General features: G+C 58.5%; 2 protein-coding genes across 5 annotated transcripts; both read right to left on the bottom strand.

Moving 5' to 3' along the window:
- Positions 1 to 517: 517 nt before the first annotated feature.
- LOC132339632 (complexin-3-like) lies at positions 518 to 2,912 on the bottom strand. Its single transcript, XM_059869988.1, has 3 exons — positions 2,080 to 2,912; positions 1,366 to 1,453; positions 518 to 1,050 (listed from the first exon to the last, which is right to left on the bottom strand). Exons 1-3 carry the CDS (start codon positions 2,232 to 2,234, stop codon positions 832 to 834), a joined length of 462 nt encoding a protein of 153 aa, XP_059725971.1. The 5' UTR covers positions 2,235 to 2,912; the 3' UTR covers positions 518 to 831.
- A 122-nt stretch (positions 2,913 to 3,034) lies between these two features.
- On the bottom strand, positions 3,035 to 10,193 carry MATK (megakaryocyte-associated tyrosine kinase). 4 transcript variants are annotated; one of them, XM_059869987.1, is made up of 13 exons: positions 10,006 to 10,193; positions 7,452 to 7,508; positions 7,122 to 7,232; positions 6,895 to 7,010; positions 6,353 to 6,572; positions 5,374 to 5,467; positions 5,216 to 5,281; positions 4,964 to 5,063; positions 4,793 to 4,877; positions 4,540 to 4,613; positions 4,242 to 4,437; positions 3,822 to 3,908; positions 3,035 to 3,697 (listed from the first exon to the last, which is right to left on the bottom strand). In XM_059869987.1, the coding sequence occupies exons 2-13, from the start codon at positions 7,458 to 7,460 to the stop codon at positions 3,515 to 3,517; spliced, it is 1,341 nt and encodes a 446-aa protein (XP_059725970.1). In that variant the 5' UTR covers positions 7,461 to 7,508; positions 10,006 to 10,193; the 3' UTR covers positions 3,035 to 3,514. The 4 variants fall into 4 exon arrangements, with proteins under 4 accessions (XP_059725970.1, XP_059725969.1, XP_059725967.1 ...); XM_059869986.1 differs by having other exon boundaries at positions 7,122 to 7,235; positions 10,006 to 10,191; XM_059869984.1 differs by lacking the exon at positions 7,452 to 7,508 and having other exon boundaries at positions 7,122 to 7,235.
- Positions 10,194 to 13,548: the final 3,355 nt, after the last annotated feature.

Here is a 13,548-nt window from a genome sequence, read left to right as displayed (position 1 = left end):
GCGGCTCCGGCTCCGGCGGGAGGTGCCGCTGGGGCCAGCCCTGGCCGAACATTTTACGCGGGTTCAGCGAGCTTAGCCCTCGGGGACAGGCCACTCAGGAAGATTAGAGCTCGCTAAAATAGGCAGGCATTAGTGATCTCAGCAGCCCCCGGCCTTCCGGCGCGGCCGCATTTAAGCCAGCGCTGCTGCCGAGCGCCCAGGACAGAGTCCCCGGCGGGGCAAGAGGCAGCCGGGCACCCTGGCCCAGTCAAAGGGATGCCCCTGCCCGCACTGAGGATGCTCGAGCACGGGAGTAAATGCTCCACACCCGCTCCGGGGCTGTCCCCAAGGGTAGTCAGGGGGATCATTGGGTCCCAGTGAGGGCTGCTGCAGAAGAGAGGCACGGACCCAGTGGCCAAGCATCCCGGGCTGGTTGGTGGCTCAGGGGACACAGGGCAGCCCGGCTCCAGCGCTGTCATCGGGTCCCCTCACCCACCAGGACAGGGTGTGGGTGCGGGATGCGGCAGGACGACCAGAATGGTGCTGGAAAATGCTGTATTTATTGAGCCAAATGGTGCACGGTGCCAGGGCTTGTGAGGGAGGTAACGGTGTCAGGGACATATGGGGGCTCACACCAGGAGCACCACGAGAGGGACCTGACCATACCGGCTGGAAGGGACCCAGGCATTCTGCACCCCTGCACACCTCGGGAAAGCAACTGCAAATGGTTTTGGGGAAGAAAACCCACACCTAACATGTGTATTGGGACCCGCACCCCAAGTCAAGGCATCCAGAGCCTCGCAATCCGGTGGCTCCTGGGGACAGGGGCTGCCGATGGCACCTGCAGCACTGCTACATCAGGGCGCACTTCTCCCTAACCTGATCCACGCCGCCCACAGCGCGGTCCCGCAGCGCCGGCAGCTCCACCTGCCGCAGCTTCGCCAGGAAGGCGAAGGCCCCGGCGCTGCCGTCCTCCTCCTCCTCCTCCTCGCTGTGCACCATGGCTGCCAGCTCCTGCGGCAGTTCCACCGCCCCTCCGGCCACGTGCACCTGGGCGTCGTCCCGCTCGTCCTAAACGCGGGGGGGAGAGGGTGTCGGGTGGGGACAGACGCGTCGCCTACCACGGTGGAGCGGGGGATGAGGGACAGAGGACGGCCAGTCCTGGAGTGCTGGGGACACGGCGGGATTCCAGGACTGTCCAGTGCCAGACTCGAACGCTGGATGGACAGTGGGCGGCAGATAGTAAGACAGAGACAGTGGTCGTCTGCTGCCCTCTTCAGGAATCTCTCCAGCCCAGGGGAGCACGGCAGCCATGGGCCTGGGGCTGTTCCGAGCGATGTAGGGTCAAGGGGAAGCCCCCGGATCTGCAGACAGGCTGGTTCTTACCTGGGCCAGGTGGTACTTGTCCCGCAGGTGCATCCGCACCGTGGCCCGTTCTGCCTTCCTCTGTGCAAATGCCTTGTCCCGCTCGATCCTGCAGGAGGTGCCACACCATCACCCCCCCTCCTCACCGAGCCGCCCAGGACCACCCGACCCCAGTCACCCTGCTCCTCCTGCAGAGCAGGTCTAGGGCAGGAGGGAGAACATCTGAGACCCACAAGAGGGTTAAAGTGGGGATCTGGGAGTAGGATCCACATCCTGTCCACACAGCTCAGCACCCAGATTCAGAGATGGTTGATGAAAGTGCCCATTGCAGGGACTCGCTCCTCCCGCAGCCTCTCATCTCCCTGGTGCTGAGCTGCTGGGTTCCCACAGCGTCCAGTCCTAGGGAGGTGAGACCTGAATCCAGTCCTGTGCTGACCCCCATCCCTTGGCTCCCAGGGGTGCTTGGCTGGAACCATCCTGGGCCTCTGACACCTGGGGGGTCCCCTTGTCACCTGTGGTGCACGAAGGTGCTGTCACAGCCCTGTGCCAACACCTCCACGGACCTCCCATGCTGTGGGGGAGACACGCTGAAGGGCACCTGCTCTGCACTTCTTGCCCCAGCTGCCTCCCTGTCCCTGTCCTGTGCCACCCTGGGGAAAGCCCACAGCAGAGGGGATCCTGATTCTGGAGTGTTGGGGGACCCTTGTGACCCGCTCAGCCCCGGCAAAGCCTTACTTCTCCTCCAGCAGCTGCCGCTGGTACTCCTCAAACTCCTCGCGGGCCACGCTGCTGGGCTGCGCAGCCGCCTTGTCATCTTTGGGGGCCCCCTTGGGGGACTCGTCCTTGCCCCCCTGGAAGCTCTTCAGAGCGGCCGTGAAGAAGGAGGCCATGGTGGGTGGTGGTGGTAGCTCCTGCCCCAAGGTGCCCACCGGGTCCCAGTGCCCTCAAGGTCAGTGGGCCCAGCCCCAGGGGCGCTGCGGATCAGGGGCGGATTAAGGCATTAGGAGGGGAAGGCACAGCCAGGGTGGAAGGACCTTCCCTTTGCTGCACCCAAGGGTGCTTGCAAGGGACAGTGGCAGTGCAGGGGGACAGCAGGTACTGCCTCATCAGAGTGATAGGGAGGTGAAAGGAGCCATTGAACTGCAGCACACTCTGGGTCAGGCTGAAATATCCCCCATTACGTGGGTCCAAAATTGGGTCAGCACCCATGGGGCCGGGACAAGCCCTGGGGAGAGCCCGATGCTGTGGGCACCCAGAACCATGCACTCAGGGGGACTGGGGGTGCAGGAAGTCAGCACAGAGGAGACACAAGAGGATTAGCCGAAAAAACCCAGTCGAGGGTCAGAGGACTGGCAGCAGATGAGGCGGTGGCGGGGCACACCCACCCGCGGCAGCCCCATGCCCCCGCTAATCCCTGCTCCACCGAGACTGAGATTGCTCAGCAGCCTGCGGGGCTGGGGGCTCCCCACGGCTGGGGATGTGCCCCGTGCCTGTAATCTATGTGAAAGCAATTCCCATATAGGCTCTGATTAAAGCATAATCCCCTGCTGCACAGAGCACTGATGGAAAAGGGCTGGATGGCATGGGGGGTTCCAAGAGCCAGAGCTCCTGGCCCCCCCAAAGCCTTTCACTGGGCTTTGTCAGGCCATAAGTGAGAGATAGGCCTAATTTCACTCCAGAGGCTTAAATATGCTGTTGAACTAGATTCTTTGGTTTAATCAAAAAGCCCAAATCCATGTGGTTTAGCTGGCTGTGCGACCATCCCCGTGTGGGGCTGGGCGCTGGGGCAGAGCTGAGTCAGGGTGGGGTCTCATCTTCCAGTGAGTGGAGATGTCCAGTCCTGCCTCCCATCACTGGGAGTCGCAGCTTGAAGGGACCCCACACGCAGCATCTGCTCCTGGGGCTGAGCACAGGGGTGTGGGCTTGGCTGCCTTGGGGTCTGTGCTCCCCACTGTGGTGGGCCAGAGGAGATCAATCCCATGGCAACCTTCTCTGGGCTGTGTGGTGGGTAGAAGGACCATGCCGGGATGGAGGGAGGCTGCTGGCCCATCTCCACAGGAAGAGAGCTGCACCACAGGCCTTCCTGTTCCTGGCCCCTATTGCCCTGCCACTCCCAACCCTGGAGGGTCTAAGGGCTTCAGGTTCTGTGTCCTGGGTAGCAGGATGGGGGTTAAATGTCCCTCAGGTGCTTCAGCTCCTTCTGCAGCTTCTCTGTGAGTTTCTTGAAGGATGGGCGCTTGCCTGGCTCCAGCTCCCAGCAGCTCTTCATCAGGGCATAGATGGTGGGCGGGCAGCCCTCGGGGGGGTCCATGCGGTACCCCTGCTCCAGCAGCTCCGTCACCTCCTTCAGGGCCTGCCAGGATGGAGAAGCCAGCTGGCAACCCCTTTCCCTGCTCTGCTCAGGGGGCAGTGGGATGTCCCTGTCCCGTCAGTGCCAGTGGGGTGTAACCTGTGGTGTTCCCTGGCACAGTGCTCACCAGCTTGGGGTAGGGTGCCCGTCCAAAGGAAAAGGTTTCCCACAGGAGGATCCCATAGCTCCACACGTCCGACTTGGAGGAGAATTTCTGTGGCGGCAGGAGAGGGGAAGCCAGCTGAGGGCTGCGCTGGGTCCCCGTTGCTTCCCAAGGGCAAGACAGAGGACGGTGACTGCCCCCTGCCCCCCCCCTCAGCTCCCCAGGGTGTGAACACCCCCCAGTCCCATCATCCTGCCCCAATTCCCACTGCACACCTGCTCAGGACAGAGGCAGAATTTTGGGAGGTGCAGGGCTGACTGTGCCAGAGGCCACCATGGGGCAGGGATGGGTCAGTGGGAATGGGAACAAGCAGGGGCAACCCAAGGGCGTGAGATGCTTTGAAAGAACCCCCCAGCCAGCCCTGTCCCTCTCACTGTCCCTCACATTGTGTTTCAGGGCCTCTGGTGCCGTCCACTTCACAGGGAGCAATGTGGCATCTGCACCCTTGGGGTTGACCCGGGCCAAGCCGAAGTCGCTCACTTTGGCCACGTTCTCCTCAGAGATGAGGATGTTGCGGGCAGCCAGGTCCCGGTGCACCAACTTCTTGGACTCAAGGTAGTCCATGCCTTGAGCCACATCCCTGCCACAACCGAGTGAGACAGAGCCGTGTCACCGAGCGTTCCCTGGGGCTGCACAGGGGCATGCAGGGCCCTGGATCCCAGCCTGGAGGAGGGGAACTTACAGAGCGAACAGGAGGAGCTGCTGGGTCGGGACGAGTGCCCGGCCCCGTGTGCGCAGGAAGTTCACCAGGTTGCCCTGACAGAGGAGGATAAAATGAGTCAGGACCAACAGGATGGGGCTGCCAGGAGACTTTGCCTTCAGCAGGTGCTGCGGTGCCTGGCATCTGTGATGACTCAGCCCCTAGACAGAGATATTGCTCCCAAATCTAAGTGGTGATGGGTCCCACTGGCTGAGGAGCAGCCAGGTGCTCTCACCTTGCTCATGAACTCCATGACAATGTAGAGGCCATTGTGCAGGATCACTCCCAGCAAACACACCAGGTTTTTGTGCCGGACCTTCCTGGAATGGAGAGGATCTGAGTCAAGGAGGTGCCTGCTCCTCCTGGGCCACAGGCAGGGTCGGGCCATGCCTGTCGGAGCACTCACGTCATGGCAGCTGTTTCAGCGAGGAAGGCCTGGGCAGTCACATCACACTTTATGTTCTTCACAGCCACCCTCTGCCCCAAGTACTCGCCTTGCAGGACATCTGGGAGAGCACGGTAGAGTCAGGCTGAGCCCCACACCTGGCCTCCTGCACTCCAGGCTGAGCCCCCCGTGCCATGAGATGGGGAGGGGATCAGGCAGTGCCATCTGGGCACACTGCACCTGGGGAACCTCCAGCCCCATCCTCTCACCTACCTCCGAACTCGCCTTGCCCAATGCGGTCTCCCAGTGTGAGGTGCTTCAGGTTCAGCAACCAGCCAGCTGGGCATGGGCACAGGGGCAGGTTAGCAGGGGACACCAGTGGGGCCTTGTCCCTAAAATGCAGACCACAGCCCCCTCCCACCATCCCTTACCTTTGGCCAACTCCTCCTCAGCAGACTTCATCCCAGATTTTGTTTTGGGCTTCACCAGCTTGGTGCAGATGGCTCCCTGCTCCTTCATGTAATGCTGCCAAGGGATGAACAGGTGGAGGTGATGCCAGCTCTTACCCTCAGGACTGGGGTGTCCAGGGAACAGCTTTGGGATGCTCCACGAGACCGCACCATCACCACCCTCGAGGGCAGCCCATGTCTCAGTCTTGCTCCCCTCCGGGCACAGCCAGAGGAGCACCACAATGGATCATAGGGGATGTGGGGTGCTACTGGTGTGGTGGAACCTCTGGCAGGTGCTGCAGCAGCTGAGGGCAGTTGGCAGAGGCGATGGGAGAGGAAGCAGCCAGAGAGTATGGGACAGGATGGGACAGGATGGGACAGGATGGGACAGGACAACCTTTGGAGTTTGAAAGTGGGGCCAGGGCAGCTGAGAAGGGAAAGGAGCCACCCAAAAGTTGTGTCTAAAAAGGAACCACAAGAGTGAAACTCCCTGGAGAGGAGACAGGGTGAGGGAAGGACCACCAGGAAAAACTCACTGGAGGGGTGAGAGCTCACACAACAGCCTGGGAGCTCTGTGGGCTCTGCAGGTGAGAGGGGGCTTTGAGTGGAAGGAGACACAGCAAAATGCCTCAAAGTCCAGGGGAGGCAGAGGCCACCAGGGTCTTCCTGCTATGTGAAGCACTGAATAAGCAGGGATGGGGCTAAAATGTGGCCTTTGGCTGGGGACTGTGACTGCAGCTGGCACAGCTGGTTTGCAGAGACATCCTTGGGATATTCCAGATCTGGCAACTGAACCCCAAACTGAGTGGGAACCATGAGCCTTTGAAGCAGATAGAGAATTACATCAGGTAAAACACCATTGAAAACCACACAGAACAGGACAAAGACCTGCCTCTGTGTGAGCCCATGAGGTCCTTGCCCTGCTCTGGCACAGGTGGGACTCTCTGCCTGGGAGTCTCACCTCAATCATGTCAATGAGGTTGGAGAAGTACTGCTGGCTGTCGATGCTGAGCGTGTTCTCCTCGTGCACCACGCGGTAGTGGATCACCTCCTTGCCAAAGCTCACGCACAGCACGTAGTCCCCGGGGTGCCGCACAGACTCGCGCACCAGGAACAGCCCGTCCTCGGGGGGCTGCAGCTCCTGCACCGCCTCAAGCCCTGAGATCTTCCCATGGAACCAGCTGAGGAGAGGGGCATTGGAGAGGGGCCTGAGCCAGGGGCAGCAGCAAGGTGGAGAAAGCAGAGCCCCTGCCAAAGCTACACAGACCCTACCACATGAAACCCCTCTCCACGGGGTCCAGCCAAGCTGGCTTGGCACACTTAGGGGTCCTTAAACCAGGTACTGGCCCCAGCAAATGGCCAGGGCGTGGCTACAGGATGCTCTGTCCCCAGCTGTGCCCCCAAAACATGGATGGGGGAACACACTGGACTCATCTGCTGTTGCAGCTCGCAGGGGCTCAGCGGGGTCCCCCGGGCCCCCCCAGTCACCCCAGCTGTACTCACGGCATCAGGCTGAGTTTGGGGTCAGCGCGGATGGCCCCGCGCTCCCGCAGGGCACTGGCTGCCAGCAGCCCCTCCTGCCCTGTCTCGTGGTGCCTGGCGCGGTACCAGCCTTTGCCCTGGGGACGAGAAAGTCTCAGAGCAGGGGAAGGAAGGGTGGATTCCTCAGGGAAGGAAGGGACTGGCTCTGACAACTGAGCAGAGTGTCCCTGAGCACCCCCAGGTCTCACCTCCACGGCCTCAATGATGGTGACCATGTCCCCCTTGCGGAAGGCCAGCTCCCGGGGCTTGGGCTTGCTGTGGTCGTGCTTGGTGACACACTGTGTCCCGGGGGGCCAGTGCTTCTGAAAGGAGAAACGGTGTCAGTAGGGACAGCGAGAGCTGGACCCCTCCGCTTCCCCCCGGCACCAGGGCCAGCCTCAAGGACCATCTGAAACCCTGGCTGGGGACCAGGGACACCGGGCATGAGCCCTCCTCCACCCCAGTTCGGTCCTGGGGGCACAGCGGGGTCCCCCCAGTGTCAGCTGGCATTACTGGTGTCCCTGTGCTGCCCCGCTCACCCCAGACATGGCCAACCGTCAGCGCATCAGGGACTCCCTGTCCTCTCCTGCTGCCACCTGCAGAAGAAACCAAAGGGGCTGTGGAGGGACAGGGCTGAGCTGGCTTGTCCCAGGTCACGGCTGCTGTCCCACAGTCTCCCCTGGCCAGTGCAGCTCCTGTCCCTCACAAAGCCTCGCACCACAGGATGGAGGAAAATGCTGCAAACTCTGCCTGTGCCAGCTGTGTCCTGGGGACACTCCTGTCCCACACACAGACAGGAGCAGGAGAGCACTCCTGCTCTCTGCCACCAAGGAGGGGCCCAAGCTTTCAGCAGCTCTGCTGGCACAGCAGGAGCCCAGCACCACAGCTGTGTGGGAGTAATGTGGTTTTACCAGGAACTTGCTTTTTCACCTCCTCTTTCAGGAGCTCCGAGTCACCAGAGGCAGCAGCCATGGCCCTGCTGACGTGGAAAGCAGCAGGGCTGGTGTGGGCGCTCCCTGGCACTGGGGACACAGGCTAGGCTGGGCTGAGGTGGGACTGTCACATGCACTGGCTGTGGGATCATTGCAGAATGTCCCTGTGCTGCCCCTGACACCAGCTGGTCATGCTGGGATGTATATGACAACTTTGCAATTTAAAATTGTGGGTCTTTTCCTCCTTCATCCCCACTGTCACCTCCTTGGGAGGATCACAGAATCAGGGAATGGTATGGTTTGGGAGGGACCTTAAAACCCGTCTAATTCAACTCCCTACCATGGGCAGGGACACCTTCCACTGTCCCAGGCTGCTCCAAGCCCCAGTGTCCAGCCTGGCCTTGGGCACTGCCAGGGATCCAGGGGCAGCCCCAGCTGCTCTGGGCACCTACAGCCAGGGCCTGCCCACCCTCCCAGCGAACAATTCCTGCCCAAGATCCCATCCAGCCCTGCCCTCTGGCAGTGGAAGCCATTCCCTGGGTCCTGTCCCTCCAGGCCTTGTCCCCAGTCCCTCTCCAGCTCTCCTGGAGCCTCTTTAGGCCCTGCCAGGGGCTCTGAGCTCTGCCTGGAGCCTTCTCTTGTCCAGGGGAGCACCCCCAGCTCTCCCAGCCTGGCTCCAGAGCAGAGGGGCTCCAGCCCTTGCAGCATCTCCACGGCCTCCTCTGGCCTGGCTCCAGCAGCTCCACGTCCTCCTGATGCTGGGGGTCTCAGAGCTGGAGGCAGCTCTGCAACTGGGGTCTAATCAGAGCAGAGCAGAGGGGCAGAATCCCCCCTCCCCTACTGCCCACACTGTGGGATGAGCTCCTTGGAGCAGAGATGACTTTGCTCTTTGGAAGGTGAGTCACAATTACTGCTCTGCATCACTGCTGTAAACTCCTCTCTGTGGCAGTGCGGATCTAAGGACTGTCTGATCCTGCCAACCCATATCCACAACAACAAAACAGGGACAAATTGCAGCTGCTACAAGGTTAGTATTGGAAGGCAGCAGTTTTGTCTCTAGCAGAAGCCATCCCCTCGCAGCCCATCCATGGCATACATGTTGTCTTGGTGAAGCTGGGGCTGCACAGGCAGCCACTGTGCCTCATCTGGCACAGCCAGAGGCTGCCATGACTAGGTGCAGCTCAGATCCCTTCCAGGATGGTGAGGACCTCATGAAAACAGAGCTTCAGAACAGAGTCTGCTCCATACCCCTGCCAAGGTACATCCTGTCCAAGGAGGGATGTGCTGGCTGAGCCAGGAGGGCTGATGGCAGCTCTGACAGCTCTCCTTCATTTTCTGCTGCTCAAGGACAGAAATTTCGGGTGAGAAGCAGCAACTGTTTGGTCAGTCCTGCCCCTGTGTGCAGACAGGAGTTGGTGCTGGGAGGGGACAGATCCTCCACTTGAGCACCAAAGGTAAGAGCTTCTCCTCTGCCCAGATGGCCCTGGGGCTCAGGGTGATGGACACTCACCCCCACTGGACACCTGCTGCCAGCAGAGCCTGGACACCAGCCAGTGCCTCACCCAGGCACCAGCAGGAACAGCAGTGAATCACCTCCCTCCTGGTGACACTCACATGCCTTGTCCTAAAGCAGCTCTTTGTTCCTGGAGGTGTTTGATCCATGAGAGTCCCATCACTGGAATGAATGTTCCCGCAAGCAGAGTGTGCAGGCAGAAAGCCCAAGAAGGAGATATTTGCCCCTTCTTTGTTTTGGGGCTGTTCTGTAGTTTTATGAATTGGTAAACGTGAGTAATTGCAATCAGGTTGAGAAGCACAGAAACATAGTGGGGGTTGGTAGAGCAGTCCTAACTCTGGACTGGAGAGCTCAAGCTTATTCCCAGTGCACAGAGTTACCCCAGGCGAGGAGGTGCCAGAGCTGACAGCGCTGTGACAGGAGGGGACCTGGCTGCGATGGAGCCATGCTGGGCTCTCCCCTCCAGAGCGCACTGGATGTGACTCAGACAGAGGGCAGCTATGGCTCCCCTGCTGGAAAACGGGGGACACCCAGGCATTGCCCCCCTGCCCACCACACTCAGCACCGTACCCATCCCTCCCTGTGCCTGAGGGGACAGCAGGACGGACACCTCGTCTGCCCTCAGTGTCCCTCGGGCCTGGCTCTTACCTCAGTGGTGCCCATGTGGAGCCGGGGACAGCGATGCCAGGGAAGCTCACTGCTGAGCCTGGGCTTGAATCCCTGAACTCCTGGGGAGTCTCTGTCCTACACAGAGCCGAGCGCTACGTCCGAGAGCAGCTCCCAGGCAGACCCAGGGCCCGATTTCCTGATTTCTCTGCTGCCGAGGCTGTGATGCAGCGCCCGGGCGGTTCCTGCGCTGGCACCGCCTGCGCCCTCAAACCTTCATCAGAAATGACTCATTATTTGACAACACTGAGAGAAACTTCTGCCCTTTGAGGGCACAGTTACACATCCTCCCTAGCAGGGAACTGGAGCTCACCAGATCCTGTCCCCTGTGGCTCTGTGGGGGAATCAGCATCCCGCTGCAAACAGGGACAGCTGCTGGCCTGGCCAGAGCAGTGACAATGGAGTAGGTGCCTCTGGTGGCAACAGCTCTCCAGGGGGACTGAGTCCCAGGGGAGGAGGAACTGGGACCAGGGATCCCAGGTGAAATCCTGACTCACCATGGACTCTGTGAGCCTCAGAGCAGGTTGATCCAGGCCACTCTTTGCTGTTCCTCTGGGAGTGACAATCCAGAGGCACCACGGGTTGGGACAGGCAATGGCACAGAAAGCTTTAAATGAGTACTGCTGTCAAAGAGAAGCAGCTTATCTGTATCCTGCAGCATCCACACGAGTGGGGAGGGAATAACCACCTCTGCAGTTCATCATCCCATCCACAAAACCAGACACCAGTTCTGCACTAATGTTCAGCATTTCCAATATTCTGAGCAAAATGGTGAAAAAGAAGAAAATGCAGTTGTAGGCAAACACCAGATTCATTCAGGGGTCTTGGGATCTTTTTGGGTGTACTTTAAAAAAGAATTAATAAAATGGTGTTTAAGCCTTCAGAAAACATTGGCAATTCAAGGGCAAAGGCGGTGTAGAAGAAAACTAATCCAAACTAGCAAGTACTTTCACGTCCTGGTCATATTTTTCCATACACAAACAAGTTTCCTAAGCCATTCAAGCCAGACTGTTCACAGGATTCTTGGGGCGGCTTTCCCCAGGAGCATTCCTTGCATTATTCCCTGTATTTGTAAGGATGGAGAATAAACACACGAGTTCATTCTTACAGCTCTGTGCTGCACTCCCAGGATCTGCACCAGGCTCCCTGTGACAAACAGAAATGTTTTGTGGTTCTGGGTTTTGCCACATCCGGCCGTTGTTACAGACATGACCACGGCCGAAGGACTCGGTGGCACACACAGGGAGCCACTCCCTCAGATGTACTAAATGGGCTTTTCTCATCCTGCTGCACAACCAGCAGAGATTCCCATGTGCTTCTGCCTGAGCTGGTGTCCCCTTTCCATGGTGGGGCATGCCACGCAGCCAGAGCCTGGGCCTTTAACTCATGGAACCTCAGCACTGCCTTCTCCCTTCTCCGGTGCAGCAAAGACATCACCCGGCTTGGTGGGTGCAGCTGAACCCGGCTGCCTCCCAAAGCTACAGAGCCAAAACATAGGGACTGTGCAGCCCTTCCCAAGTCACTGAGTAAATGGGAATAGGATGGGTACATTTGTCTCACGTTCTAGGCTGAGGCTTTGCCTACTTGCCAGTTTTCCTCCTGACATCCTGCATTTGGGCCAGGGAGATGAGGCTCAACATCCTACAGAGCAAATTACTGAGCAGTGCCATTCCTGGCAAAATCCACGTTATCCAAAGGAGCAGAGTTTGGAGGTGGAGACATGGGCAACAATATTCATCAGGAACAGCACACATTTTGTACAAAAACCCCATCTCCTGTCATCTCAGCAGGACCTGGGCATTAGCAATCCCAAATCCACAGGCTCTCTTTTGCCAACTCAACCCCTTTCAGTCCTCTTGGACAATATCATTGGATTCAACAGAAATGTACCTTCCAGCCTGAGGAGTCTACCCTGCATTTCATTTTCTGGTTCCCTTCCAAAAGGGAACCAGAAAATGGAAATAAGTCATAAAAGCAGACATGTCTTTGAAATCCAATCTCCAGCATTTAAAGGGAACATCACTGAGTTAACACATGCTTTATCACAGCAAAGATTTGGATTTCCACCCAGAAATATAGAATCACAGAATTGCAGAATGATTGGTATTGGAAGAGACCTTGAATAAAATCCCTTTCTAAATCCCCTGCCATGGGCAGGGACACCTTCCACTGTCCCAGGCTGCTCCAAGCCCCAGTGTCCAGCCTGGCCTTGGGCACTGCCAGGGATCCAGGGGCAGCCCCAGCTGCTCTGGGCACCTACAGCCAGGGCCTGCCCACCCTCCCAGCGAACAATTCCTCATTCCCAAGATCCCATCCAGCCCTGCCCTCTGGTAGTGGGAGCCATTCCCTGGGTCCTGTCCCTCCAGGCCTTGTCCCCAGTCCCTCTCCAGCTCTCCTGGAGCCTCTTTAGGCCCTGCCAGGGGCTCTGAGCTCTGCCTGGAGCCTTCTCTTGTCCAGGGGAGCACCCCCAGCTCTCCCAGCCTGGCTCCAGAGCAGAGGGGCTCCAGCCCTTGCAGCATCTCCATGGCCCTCTGGCTTGGCTCCAACAGCTCCATGTCCTCCTGCTGTTGGGGGCACAGAGTTGGAGACAGCTCTGCAGGTAATTGTTGGTTCATTTGCAGAGAGGATCATTTGAAAGGCTCTTTCACCCTGAATAAGTTTCAGGTGGTGCCTTAAGCTCACCCTTCTGTGAGGGGCTGTGTCCAGCACTGGTTCAGGCACTCTTGTACACCTCATCTTCCTCTCTGCATCACCAGGAGCCACACTGCTGCCTCCAGGAGAGATTCCCCTCTGTCCCCAGCAGCCCCATGGAAGAGTGCTGACAGAGTATTTTCCCTAAACCTGTGAAGAGCAAATAACAATGCCCAAGTCTCTGCCCCAGCAAGAAAGCAGAGCCTGGGCATGCTCAAGGGACAAGTGGAAGGTGCTCAGCTGCAGCTGAACACGTGAGATGGTGTCTCCCAGCCCCCATGTCAGGGCAGCTGTTTTATGGGGCACACCACGCCTTGGCTGCAGTGTCCATGCTAGTGGTTTATGTGCAGCACACAGAGGCTTGTCCCACATCTGGTTGGATTTTTCAGCCATTGTGCCACTTGTCCTGAGAGGGGACTGCTCCATGAGTTAAAATCTTCAGTATCTGGCATCATAACTTGGCTCCCATTACTAGCAGCACTTGTGGCAGCATCCAATGGCTTTACTTCCTAATTTCTAATGAGGAAATATTTTTGCAGCAGATTAACCTTTTCATCCTCTTTTGATCTGACTTAGGTCAGGATAGAAAGTGTTCAGGATATTTTAACACTTCCTAATCTTTCTGGTTTACCACTAACAGAGGATGATAACTGGATGGCAAAACAAAGATCACAATCAAGGCATGAGGTTATGGCAGCACTGAGAGTACAGGGTAACAGCCCCAGCTCCAGCAGAGCTCAGGACATGCTGCACTGGGTTAGTTCATACAGTGGTCATGTAGCGATGGGACAAGGGGTACTGGCTTTAAACTGAACGAGGGTGGGTTTTGATGGG

The sequence above is a fragment of the Haemorhous mexicanus genome, chromosome 29 (assembly GCF_027477595.1).
Source record: "Haemorhous mexicanus isolate bHaeMex1 chromosome 29, bHaeMex1.pri, whole genome shotgun sequence".
In the NCBI taxonomy this organism is placed as follows: Eukaryota; Metazoa; Chordata; class Aves; order Passeriformes; family Fringillidae; genus Haemorhous; species Haemorhous mexicanus.
Note: the sequence above shows the minus strand (reverse complement) of the source record. Positions and strands in the feature narration are given on the sequence as shown.

Bases quoted from the DNA above. Each gene is read 5' to 3' on its own strand.
- LOC132339632 (XM_059869988.1), bottom strand. From the start codon at position 2,234: ATGGCCTCCTTCTTCACGGCCGCTCTGAAGAGCTTCCAGGGGGGCAAG. The intron at 1,454-2,079 runs GTAAGGCTTTGC...CACCTCCTGCAG, and splicing joins CGGCAGCTGCTGGAGGAGAA to GATCGAGCGGGACAAGGCAT. The intron at 1,051-1,365 runs GTAAGAACCAGC...CCCCGCGTTTAG, and splicing joins ACAAGTACCACCTGGCCCAG to GACGAGCGGGACGACGCCCA.
- MATK (XM_059869984.1), bottom strand. The intron at 6,573-6,894 runs GTGAGTACAGCT...CCCTCTCCTCAG, and splicing joins CCCAAACTCAGCCTGATGCC to CTGGTTCCATGGGAAGATCT. The intron at 3,698-3,821 runs GTGAGCACTGTG...CCATCCTGGCAG, and splicing joins GGGCACCCTACCCCAAGCTG to GCCCTGAAGGAGGTGACGGA.